Source organism: Archocentrus centrarchus, chromosome 16, assembly GCF_007364275.1.
Source record: "Archocentrus centrarchus isolate MPI-CPG fArcCen1 chromosome 16, fArcCen1, whole genome shotgun sequence".
Lineage (NCBI taxonomy): Eukaryota > Metazoa > Chordata > Actinopteri > Cichliformes > Cichlidae > Archocentrus > Archocentrus centrarchus.
The window spans coordinates 34701148-34714074 of record NC_044361.1 but is presented as its reverse complement, the minus strand read 5'-3'; the positions used below and the strand labels follow the sequence as shown (position 1 = coordinate 34714074).

The window sequence follows — 12927 nt, the reverse complement described above, 5'->3', positions numbered from 1 at the left end:
CTAGCAGCTACAGCCGCCTGTGTCACCATCCACCTGTCCGTCAGAGAAGCCACACCCCTGATAATGCAAACTTTACGCCTTAATCCATGTTATAGAAACATCCTCCCCTTGTACAGCTGTTATGAAGAGGAAATTATCTACAGAGATGAAAGCAGTTTCTGTATCAGGCTGTAAACATGTTTATTTCTGCTGCAAAGTTTTAACATGGGAGTCTGTGGGGACTGACTCACAGCTGGCGCCTCTGCTGGACTGCAGAGGAACTGCAGGTTTTCATACCTAGAAGTTGCTTATTGGTTAATCAGTCTGCAGGAAATTAATGTAAGTGAATGTAATGTCCTCAGAAGTGATAACATTGAACTTGGAGTGTGTGAGGTCTTGTTGCTAGGAGACCTGCCGTCTTCGACTGACTCTCAGCTGAGATGAGAAACACCTTCAGTTCACACCTGTAGACAGAAGAGGCTCACCTGTCTGTAGTAATAAAGGCTCAGTGTGCTGGTTTTCAGGCTGCTCTCCTCTGCGTGTCCCTGTGGCTCATTGGTTCCTGCTGAAAACACCTCACAGGTGCTCAGATCAGCTCAGATTAATGGGGGGAAGCATCATCGGTGGGTTAATCCAGTTAAAGGTTGCTCATGGGAAGGAGCCTTCCTGCTGATTGTCTTCCTGGATGAGAGCAGAATGCTGTGTGCTGAGTCTGAGCTGAGATGCAGGTGTGATACCAGCAGGGAGTGAAATTCAGCAGGTTAAACAGACTGCATGTTACAGATTTATTATTCTAAACCTTTTATTTAACCAAGAAGAGCCTCGAGATTAAAATCCAGAAACCTGGACAGGGAACACATTACCAGATTCTAAAATGATTAAAAAAATTTTTTTCACTGTGATCATTCTGACATGTAGGAGAACATAGTGAGAACTCATCTGGGTCCATCAGGATGTGGAAAGGCTCTTCTAGACTGACTGGTTAAAATGGAAAAGTAGTAGTTACTTGACCTAACTCCAGCTCCAGGTGTGTGGGTATTCCTCATTGGTCATCAGTCTGTGGTGGTCATGGTTACCCTTTGGCTCCAACTCTGCTGCAGTGGATGAAGAGCAGGTGTGCTCCAGGTGTGTTCCAGCATCAGCAGGTCTCAGACCTCCCATTCAAACTGGATGCAAACTCCTGCGTTTCTGTGGCTCATTTGTTTATCAGGTGGAGTCTGACGATTGAAACAAATCAAAGCTATTTGCATACACACACACACACACACAGGAGTTAATGTGACCTGTCACTCTTCAAGAACAAGTCCCATATCCATAAGCAAATTTCAGGTCAGTGTTGGACTGATTAATCTGTTTGAAGCAGTGTAAAGAGGGCGGGGGCAAATTTCCTCCCCAGCACTGCAACAGAAAACTGTTACTGCAAGTTAATGCTGCTGAAGAGCTGCTGAAACATGAAGCTACAAACCCCATCCCAAAAACAGTCGGGGATCACTGTAAACATATCAGATGTTTAAACTAAGGAAATCATTTTAATAAAAATATGAGCTCATTTTGAATCTGATGGCAGCACGTCACATTATTACTGTAGATGATGCTTCACAGTGAGGAACACTTTTCTGAAATTGTTCCTCAGTTCCTCAGTAGTTTCAATCAGTCATTTCACACACACAGTGTCACTTCATGCCATAATTTTTCCCTCATGTGAAAGTGAAAAATAATTAAAACACAACAGAGAGACAAAACTCTCATTTTTTTAGTTTTTACTGTTGCTTTATTTTCTGTTTCCATCACTTTCACCAAAATCTCCAGAGCCTGGGACTCACCTGCTAGTCATAGATGAGACAGGTGAGTCTGCAGGTGTCTGCGCTGAGAAGCCGTCCATGATTTCTTCTCATGCAGAGACGCCTGCAGAGCCAGTCAAAGTGTGGGACAACGCTGTGCACCCACCGCTGCTCTGAGAGGACTGAAAAAGCTCAGAAAGTGTCCTCAAACACAAAGGTCTGCAGGTTTGCCCTTTGAGACTTTAGAGATGAAGTTTCAATACAGACGTGAGTCTTATAATGAATTCAGGGCCTTTGATAAAGCAGCAAACAGCAGCTTTAATGTGAGGAAACAGAAAAGGGAAGCAGTTTCTTCCATTTAATACCCAAAGCTCATCAGTTTTAGGATTTTTATCGTCACGATGACGCCACTTTAAGATGCCTGAACGCTCTCGTGTGGCTCGTTGCTCTGATTATGTTTTATTTCCTCTGCAGTTTCTATAAAAAGTGAAGCAGAAAATTTGTATCGGAGAAATCAGAGCCACTGTCCTGTTGGCTCCGCCCCTCACTGTTCTGTACATCCATATAAGGAGAAAACATCCTCACAGTATCACACACACTGTTGAGCATGTGTGTGTTCATGCCCCCCCCCCTCCAAACACACACACACACCCCTACACCTGTTTGTTAGGACTTGGCCTCCCTTCGCAGTGGACACACTGACCTTAAGCAGGACTTGAGTAACGCCCTCTGAGGACCAACATGTTCACACAGGTACAGGTCCCAGCGAGGCAACAAACGTGTGTGCGCACACACACAGACAGGTCACTGATGCGTGATCATCTTTACAGCAGGAAGTTTGATTCAAATCAAGTCATTTGATGAACTGCCAGCAGGAGGAACCATTCATCAGTAAATGACTGATGTGCGCATTGCAAGACTTTATTTAAAAAAAAAAACTGCAAAACTGGGCGTGGCTCATAGGGAAAAAAAAATAACTTACTGCCTTCATAAAGGAACACCCGACTTATTCTCATAATACCTGAAGGTCATGTTGTAAAACCTCACTGATAACAGGACAACTCTGCCCTCTGCAGGCAGAGAGCTACAACTACAGCAACAACCCCCCCCCCCCCCCCCCCCCCCCCCCGACAGGTGTGATACCTGCCGCAGGTCCTCTGCACCACAGACATCCACCTTAAGAATTCAGGTTCTGCCACCGAGCTATAGTTTCTAATAGAAACTCACTGAAATTTAATCTGGAGGCAGTGAGAGGAGCTGAAATACTCAAAACATTCAGTGCTTGAACTTTCCTTCATTTTTGGATTGGTTCCGTTTTGATGCATCTTACCGAGTTAAAAAAGAAATTATAAATACAACAAACCCTTGCAGCCTTCTTCTTCTATGAGTAATATACAAATGAAGTGACAGTCATTTTGATTTTTTTATTTTATAAATGTCAGACAAATTTAATAAAAGTTGACTTTTCATTCTGATTGTTCAATATTAAAATAGAACAAAAATGTTTTGCATCTCATTAAACTGAATCTGATATATTCATGGACGGTTCTGCTCTGAAAAACTGACGATAAAGGCGAAGTGGTTGCAGAGCGAAGGAGGAAACGTGGAGATTTCAGTTGTTTTATTCAAAAACACTCTGGTTACAGCAACACGATCAGAAGACAGGAATAAAAAAATAAAATTAGGTCGGAGGAGGAGGAGCGGTGCTCCGGCTTCACGCTTCCAAACTCAACACGACAGATCAGGGCCAAACAGACAACACCACAAAATCTATAGAGACCAGTTCACTGCTATTTACACGGGGGGGGGGGCGGCCAGGGGGGCCGGACAGGGAGCCGCAGACAAACAGGTGACAGGGGGTGGGGTTAAAGCAGTAACAGTCACTTTAAAAAAAAGCTCAGGGGAGGAGCTAACTACAAGTCCCAGAGTGCACTGCTATGGAAACATCCAATCAGAGAGCACAGAGAAAGGTGACAGACTCTGGATGAACTTTTGGACCAATCAGCAGCTGCAGTTGGGACAGCTGCTGAGACTCATGGGTAGTGTAGTGTCTGGATTCACACATTCAGGATCAGAACTGGTCTGAGTGGGAGGACCTGGCCTTCCAGCTGATCACTTAACGATGTTAATTAACGGAGCTACAGGAACACAATGCGTTTTCCAGGCGGGAGGTCTGACAGTGTTTATAGAGTCTGGATCCAGATCTGCTTCGCCACGGGCCGCTTCTACTTTGTATTTTATTTACAAGCTGCAGATTAAAAACTGAATGAAAACAAAGGAAACGGGTTTCCAGCTGATTTGCTTCATAAAATAAAAACAGACTCGTTTGTGTCTGCAATCATCATAAATTCCCTCCTTCATCCTCTGCTCTCTGAATCTTTAAAGATGGCTACAGAACAGCCTGTAGGTACACTACCGCCCCCTTCTGGCAGCAGCTGTGCATTCAATCCAGCCAAGAGCTGACAGAACAAACAGATCGATCAACAGAATGACCCCCCCCCCCCGAAAGCCAGTTTCATACACCGAACAGCGCCGTGCAACAGCCTCCATTTCTGTGCTCATGCACTGTTGATTTTTGTAACATGGCGTGCCGTGCTGCTTCGAGGTGGTTGAAGACAGAAGATCGTGTCGGTTTGTGTCAGATTCACAGATCACAGACGGTGAAGCTGCAACGGTTTGAAAAGATCAGGAGAAACTTCAGAATCAGGAGAACTGGTTTGATTGGGAAGGCCAGTTTTCTCCTCCAGCGCTGATGTGGAGGTTCTGTCTGAGTGGCGACACCTATCAGGAGAATACCGCAGCGGGTACCTGCACCGTAGCGGCAAGCATACGACGATGTCACCAGTGGCGTGCAAAGCGAAGCTTGGCTTTGGGACTTTTCCCACGAGGAACGCCTCTTTAACCTCACAGGTTAAAAAGTTAAAAAAAAAAAAAAAAAAAAAAAAAAAAAAAAACTTGTGCCGATTCTTCCAACCGGACCACGTGCCTACACACTGAAGAACTGGTTCAATTGGCTAACCCTGAACCTGATTTAAATGACTGCTTCTCGCCCTCTGCAGCAAGCGAGCGACCGGCTGGATGGCGTTTGGATGGAAGTCCTGAAAACTGAGATGAGGAAGACCTGATGAAGCCGGATCCAGACTCAGTCAGCTGTCAGACGGGGACGTTTTCCCGCCGAGCTGCCAGTGCGTTTTTAATTTTATTGTTCTTCATGATTTTCCTGAAACCTTTGTGTGTGCACGGTACGTTTGAGCGAACGCAGCGTGTTTCTGAGCTCCGTTATCAACTCGTTACTGATTTCAGGCTTGCTGCTGACCATCTGACGGGACAACAGTGACAGCACCATGCTGTAAATACAGAGATGAACTTGGAGATGAACCTGATCTCAGCTTCCTGTCTGTCTGCGGCTCCGAGGCCACATCCTGCCGGGTCAGAGGTCATCGGAGGCAAGGGGAGGGGCAGTGGGAGGGGTCAGATGTTATAGTGTACAAAGATGGTTCAACTACTCGTCGTCGTCGTCGTCACCTTCATCGTCTGCGTCTCTCTTCCTCTTCTCTCCCTGAACAGCGGCGCTGTCCTCATCTGAGGAAATCAAAACAGCCGTCAATCAACTGCTCACACAACATGTTGCTGCAAATCTACATTTAGACTTTTCAAATATAAATAAGTGCATTTGAAATTTGAGGAATTTTCTGGTCAGTTTTTAATACCCTGGAATTTTTGAACTAAACGCTTTTGGCTGACTTGAACTAATGAATTCGGCTGAAAGCGTTTTTGAAACCAGCCGTAGCTACACTGACAAGAGATTTAACCCACTGAATTTCACACAACCCACTTTGACCATAACCAGCCTGATTACTGCTGTAACACACAAACACATTTCATCATCGTCATCAACACAAACCTCCATCCTCATCTTCCTCCTCATCTTCTTCCTCCTCCTCAACGTAGTCTCCATCGTCCTCTTCATCCTTAGAGGAAGGGGAAAAAAAAAATCATATTAAATTAAAAAGTTTAAATGACTTCATTCACATTTGCAAACACAGTCATCTCCATTGGGAGAGACACCCCCGCGGAAAGGTCCTAAATAATGAATGACACTCTCTGCACAGGTATGAGCTGCCGTCTCACACGGGTGAGCAGAGTAGAGGCGGCTTTTCGTGTCATCTGAAGTAGGGCTGCAACGATTCGGCAACACAATCGATGACATCGACTACAAAAATTAGCTGACGTGGAAATTTAATGTCGACACCTCATATTCTACAACCATGTACGTAATTTTGAAGCTGCAATACACTACAGGAAGATATGGGGGCAGTACTGCCTCCATTGTCTGCCAATAACAATACCAACAAAGAAGAACGTAACATGAACATCATAATGATGGTGGAACAGAGAGGAGAAAATGAAAGAAAATGGAGGCAGACTGTCAAAGGTGTGGGAGCGTTTCTCGGCAGCATCACTGCAACGCCGAGCGTTTAAAACGGCGGCACCAGAGCCGTGATGTCAGCTCTGGATGGGTACATCAGTGTGTCGATGATACCTGTTAATGTTTGTACAGTAATGTTTCTGTCTTTATTTTAATCGTCTGCATGGTTACCTGCATCACTTCTGTGGATCTGCATTATAAATAAAGGTTTTTAATCATGACTGCTCACCTGGATTCCCTCCTTCATCAGGTACGACAGGCCGACCTCGTCCTCATCTCCTTCAGAGCCTTCCTCATCATCATCCTCCTCTTCGTCGTCATCGTCTTCTCCAGGTGGGCCAGCTTCATCATCCTCATCTGGAAACAAACACCCCAACATTAACACGTTTCCAGAAACAGGAAGCAGAACTTTCTTCCTCTTTCAGGACACCTTTTCAAACCTGCAAATTCCTGCCTTTATTTTTCAGTGAATCACATTTTTGAGCTGCTAAACACGACCTGAAAATCTGCACCAACACGCTGGAGACCCATGAAAAACGGCTCCAGAGCCAGTAAGAACTTCAGCATGGCACACCTGTTTCAGGTGGGTTCACACTCGTCCATCCAGTGCTTATGGCTCTTGTTCTTTAATCACAGCCCTCCTACCCTCATGCTGCCTGACTGCCCTTTCACAGGGCTGTGCCCTGGTTTTCCAGGACACTTCCTAGGCTAATTAGTTCAGGTGATGCTGATGGACTCCAGGGGACCGGAAGGACTCACCGTTGTCATCCTCAGAGTCGGGCACCTCGACATCCTCCTGGTCGAACCCATCCAGGTATGTGAGCTGAGGCAGGAGCTCAAAGACACTGCCTCTGTAGTCGTCCAGCGCCGTGATCTCACAGCTGTACAGGTCCAAGCTCTTCAGGTTCTTCAGATTTTGCTACAAGACAAGAACAAAGCTGCTCAGAAAATCTTATTCTCAAAATCATGCGACACAAGGACTCTTTAATTTGCCACTGAGTTTATGAACATCTGTTTCTCATAAATTGGCCCTTTATGGGTAAATTTTACTTTACTGTTATTTTTTGCTGCATTTTTTCCCCCCTGAATGAAACTCAAGACCTGTTTCAGCTCCATACTAGACTTAAAAAAAAAAAAAAAAAAAAAAAAAGCATCTGATTCCCAGAGTTAATCAGCTGGTATGTTTCACAGTTATTCGTCAGGCTCAGGTGTTTCATTAACGGGCGGCCCAGGGAGACTTACCAGAGGCTCGATGGTGCTCAGTTCCTTGATCTTGTTCCCGCCCAGGTTCAGGTGGGTCAGGTTGGGACATTTCTCCGCCAGCGAGTCCAGACCCCCCGAGATGGTGTTATCGCTCACCTCCAACTGAAACACAAGAAAACACACTTCAGCTCACCTGTGATTGTTCAGTTATTCCTGTCAGATCTATATTGATAGACTGCTGCTTCAAAAGTACTCTGAAGTGTACTGAAGTACTCAGAAAGGTGACATCAGCGTTTACAGACGATGCTGACCGAGTCTGCGCTTTTCAGGAGGATGAAAAACAAATAATTAATTTTTATGCTCCAGAGTCCCAGCAGTCCAAATATGGGACTCAATATGGACCCCAACTTCACTTTAACTGTGAAACATAATAAATAGTCCACATAAATGTACCTTTAAGTTTCTTCCTTGTACACTGGTCTCATAAATCTGCCCGTTTTATTAATATAAATGTAATTTTTTTCCAATTATTCTGTCTTAGTCACATAAGCCGACATTTTTGCCATTTTTCACCTTATAACTTTGCTGTGTCCTGCATATAAAATTAACTTATTTTTGCCTTTATTCACCAGTTTTTTTGTTTCGATTAAAGGCCGCCCTCCATCTTCCCTTCCCACTGAGTGTAAGGGTATGGCTGAGTGACTGGGTTGTAAGTTGAATCTACATCTTAAAACAAAATGTGTTATGATGGCTGATGGACACAAGCCTGAGCAAAGCTGGTTTTAAAGTTGGCATGATTTAATTAAAAAAAATTATGCTTCTTTTTTTTTCCTGCCAGTTTTAACACACTGCAGAAGGTTTACAGGAAGTTTCCCATCTTAGGAACTACATACACAACAAACCAGGTCCATCAGAGACCTGCAGACTGTCCGGCAGCAGCCGGGTGAACTGACCTTGCGTAGTTTGGGCAGCGAGGGCAGTTTGGAGAGTGAGCTGAGTCCGGCGTTCACCATGCTGAGGATCTCCAGCTCCACATACTCGTCTGTGAGTCCTTCCACCTCACCGTCACTGGAGCGACAGTTATCAACCACCAGCTCGGCCACCTGAGCGCAATGACACCGCATCATGTGACCAAAAGAGGAACATTGAAATCACATGGTATTAGTTATTATTAACATTTACTTTTTAACTTGCACTTACAGCTCGTATTACACACCTGTTGCCACCTGGTGGCGTACACACAGACTGCAGGTTTAAGGTTTCATCTTTTGGATCTGAAAGTTATCGCCTAATGCCACCAGGTGGCGCTACAAGCGTAACTAAAGACCGGCATGTGGATTACTCCAGAATTGGCCGGTCATGGAGACTGAGACTCGGAAAAGACTGTGGCCATAAATCTCCAGGAGTTTGTTCAAGTATAATGCCTGCACACGGAAAAGGCGGCGCCCAAACCGCCTACTAAACCCAAAATGGTCACACAAGAGTACCTGGCTGCAGGCAAGAGGGCGCCACCATACCTCAACTCCATTACGGAATTCCACTGGAAGTTGTTCCCATACCAGAAGTCACGTGACCTTTATGGTGGAAGTGCCTGTTCCACATGATGTAGCCGGCAGATTTAAAACAATTAAACCTGCCGGCTTTATTTTTACAGTTAGTTAATTTACATTTTCAGGTTTTTTAACCCTCCATTTATGTTTGTTTCTCAGTAATGATGTTCCTGAGTCACTTTGACCTAGGGTCAGTTTTATTTATCCCGAAATGTCAGAAACCACAAATAAACAATGGCAGTTGGCATACCAACTTAGAGGTGCATTACCGCCACCTACTGGCTGGAGTTTGGATCAGGTAGGGACTTTCCCATTGATAAACTCACGAAGAAGACCAACTTCCTGTGGAGATCCAGAATGGAGTTGAGGTATGGTGGTGCCCTCTTCCCTGCAACCAGGTCCCTCTTAAAATGATTGGACCAAAGTTCAGAAAACGGGGTGGTACTTGTTTTACTTTGATATAGTAGGCAGCCTATGCAATGAGGCAGCAGCTGTTCCAGGCTGAAGGGGGCAGCACACAACTGCAAACTGTACATCCTGAAGGAGCACAGATTCAACTACGTGTATGTAGATGATGCCCCCATATTTTTAGGACCGAGGTGGGAAGCAACTAAAAGTCTGGCATCCAGATCTGATCAAAGAATTCGAGGCAAGTTCATAGAAACATCTACATATTTTTCTTTGCAAGTTCTCCTGAAATGTCTGCTAGCACTGTGTTTGAGACCGCTGCTGTGACATCAACACGGGATGCAACCGTGCATTTCAGTGGGCGGGGCTTCTCTGCTGCAGGTTTGCAGGTGGCGCTATAGAGCCATTTTGCATTGCCCCAAACGAAGTTTCACCAGCCCCGTGGCCATATTTCATGGTCTGAGCCAGCTTAGGCCCTCAAAAGATGATTCAGTTGCTTTGATAATAATGGCTGGAGCTTCCTGTATGTAACTGATAATCAGCTGTATCAGTCACATAAACACGTGGTTTAATGCTGTAATTGTTCGTTTATAAGCCTAGTCTGTTCATACGAGAGGCATCTGGTAGAAACACGTTTAAATCCCGATTTAAGACTCCTCAACAAACTGAGGGCCACTTTAGTCCGTTGAGGCTCATCCCAGCCAGCACGCCTCCTCTGCCGATGAATTACATCCACACAACGGTTAGTGTGGGACCAGGGCGCCGACGCTCAACCTCACCGTCACCAGCAGTAGAGGAAGAAGACCCCACCAAGCAAACTTATGCGTGTGACAGTCTTAGGAACTTTTTAAAAACCCCCTCCATCGTTTAAATCCGCCTCCCACCGAACCTCGTGTAATTTAGGACCGATTTAACAGCGCGGCGCGCAGCACCCGTGTGGCTAAAAACAACGACGAGGGCGGGAACAACAGGCTGAACAACAACTCTTTAAACTCGGATTCAATCTGAGCAAAGGGCTGAATTTCAGCAAAGTTTGAGCCGAACTGACCCACAACGTCACATAAACTCTGGACAGCCTTTAATGGTGCTATGATAGAAAAGTTACTTGGGCTAGAATTATGTAAGCATAAAAGTTGTGTGCTTGAAAATGGAGTCTGGCTCCAAACGCCATCACAGCATTGTGGATCAGTAACTTTAACACTGAAGGTTAAAATGGGAGCCTGCTCGGCCGCTCGGTCACCCCCGGGCATTCAAACAAATTTAGCCGAGCCTAGCCACCGTACGGGGATGGATTTTTTCTGTACCCCCGAGCACCAGCGGGGCCCCCGAGCGCGCTGATCCGACCGCGGTTCCGTTACGCGAGCTGGGCGCTCGCCAGGTTAGCCTGTTAGCCCGTGTGCTAGCTGCGGGAGGCTCGCGCGAGGCTGCCCTGCGAGAAGTGAGCGCGGGAGAGGGAGCGAGTGAGCCTGCACGCGGCGGCTCCTCCAGGACCGAGTGGAGTTTCCTCCATGTTGGAGCCGCGGACGGGGCGCTTCAAAACGGGTCATACAAACCGGCAGAAGAGCGCATTCATCAGTCCACAGGTCGGGAAAAGTCGACGGCCGCCCTCGCTGAACATTATCAGCATCGTCATGTCGGCTTCACACGGCATCCTTCACCAGTTTCTCCAGGAAATAAATAAATTAAAGTGCTGTAGTTACTCACCTCGGCGGGATTTCTGTTCCTCAGCTCCAGACTAATCCTCTTCTTCATCTCCATGTTGAAGCCCGAGCAGAGGGCAAAAAAACAAAGTATAACAAAGGAAAAGTGAAAATAAAATGCGCGTCAGTGAGACCTCCTTCTCCAACGGACACCAGGCGACAACTAAACCTCCATGTTCGCTGTTGCCGGTCCTCCACGGTTAGACCACGCCCCCAGCTAATGAATATTCATGTTTTAATGATCTTGACCTCTTATTGGTCCAAATGCCATCAACACACTAAGACCCTCCCTAGCATCTTATTATGCAAAACGGTCATCTGCAATTGGTTGCAATTGCGAATGCGTCATTTTAGCGTGACCAATAATCGAGTGAACATGAAACATTTAAACTTTACGGGCGCCCATTCTTTGTCCTTGTTGGCGCCATATTTTAATGATCACTTTGATCATGTTTCATCGATTAACACAAAATGAGGACAATGTTTACATCAGTAGATCACGTGTACAAACATTATTTAACTCCAGCCTCGTGACTTTTATCTGACCACAGTGGCTGTTGGCTGCTTTCAGGGTTTATTGCAACGTTAATCATGATTAATATCATCTTTTTATCCATCCATTTTCTGACTGTCAGGGCTCACACAGAGAGACAAACAACCACTCACACCTGTGGGCATTTCAGACTCACCAGGTAATCTAACCCCACTGACCACATGTCTCTGGACTGTGGGAGGAAGCTGGAGAACCCAGAGAGAACCCATGCAAACTGGCCAGATGGTGGATTCGACCTTCTTGCTGTGAGGCAGTAATGCTAACCACCTGGCTGGCCTCCATCTTTTTATGTTTATTAAAAATTATTATCATTTTATTATTATCATTATTGTTTTCCTTATGAATCCACAGTGAAGTGGTTCACACAGTTCAATCCTGGCAGGAGCCACTAATCTAGCAGGGGTTGTCTCAGGAAGGTGTCCGGGTAAACTTCTTATTAATATTAAGAGCCCCCCAGGGGTGGTGTGGCAGAAAGATGTGGAACAAAAAAATCAGATGAATTACTCTGAAAAAATTTGAAGATCTTTGAAACACAGTGAGGGAAGATTTTCAATCCAATGCAAACTGTGCTTTTGTCAGAGAATCATCCATTTGCAGGGATCCTCCTGACCTTTGGCCTTCCACCAGTGTGACTGCTGAGCTAAACAAAAGGCCCTACCAAAGACCTTCCAGCCATCTCAAAAGGCCTCGGGGCACCTTTGTTATTTTTATGCTCCTGGGTTATGTAAAGTCTGCCGGAGCCTCAGACATCCTGAAAGGTGAATTTTTATCTTGTGGTGGAGGAAAACCGTGAAATCAATCTCACTTTGAAGTGTCTGCAGTGTCTTGCACATAAAGATGGTTTATGATCAGCAGGCTGCAGTCGGTCATATTAGACCCTCTGCAACATTTTCTCTATGTGCAGTTTCAGCTCTGCTGCTGCTCTAACCGCTCGGGCCTGATTTAGACTCCTGTGGGTAGTCTTTGCAGAGCTACAGTGTAACGTATAGCAAAGGCTGACGTCATTCATGGTGTCCTCACTTGTCAATGCTTTAGTTTAGCAGCTATCTCTTGATCATATTGATTATACTAGATTATAATATTTTTATAATATTTTTATTTTCATTTTAGAGAGTTTGATTTTCTGTTACATGGCACTGAACAGGAGTGGCCCTCCAATCTCATTGTACATCCTGTATAATGACAATAAAGGCATTCTATTCTATTCTATTCTATTCTATTCTATTCTATTCTATTCTATTCTATTCTATCCCTCTGTGTCTCTCATGTTCATTCATGTGTCTGTTTCCTGAGCGTCCTGTCTCCTTCATGTTTCTGTGTCTGG

General features: G+C 45.3%; 1 protein-coding gene across 1 annotated transcript; it reads right to left on the bottom strand.

The window, feature by feature from the left end:
* Positions 1-3366: 3366 nt before the first annotated feature.
* On the bottom strand, positions 3367-11255 carry LOC115794400 (acidic leucine-rich nuclear phosphoprotein 32 family member E-like). Its single transcript, XM_030749900.1, has 7 exons — positions 11055-11255; positions 8346-8495; positions 7432-7554; positions 6949-7108; positions 6419-6546; positions 5665-5731; positions 3367-5342 (listed from the first exon to the last, which is right to left on the bottom strand). The coding sequence occupies exons 1-7, from the start codon at positions 11106-11108 to the stop codon at positions 5263-5265; spliced, it is 762 nt and encodes a 253-aa protein (XP_030605760.1). The 5' UTR covers positions 11109-11255; the 3' UTR covers positions 3367-5262.
* Positions 11256-12927: the final 1672 nt, after the last annotated feature.

What these genes read in the sequence shown, in the direction of transcription:
- LOC115794400 (XM_030749900.1), bottom strand. Translation starts at nt 11,108, where the DNA reads ATGGAGATGAAGAAGAGGATTAGTCTGGAGCTGAGGAACAGAAATCCC. An exon ending in TGAGCACCATCGAGCCTCTG is followed by an intron (nt 7,109 to 7,431) that starts GTAAGTCTCCCT and finishes CTTGTCTTGTAG; the next exon opens with CAAAATCTGAAGAACCTGAA. An exon ending in TGATGAAGGAGGGAATCCAG is followed by an intron (nt 5,732 to 6,418) that starts GTGAGCAGTCAT and finishes CCTTCCTCTAAG; the next exon opens with GATGAAGAGGACGATGGAGA.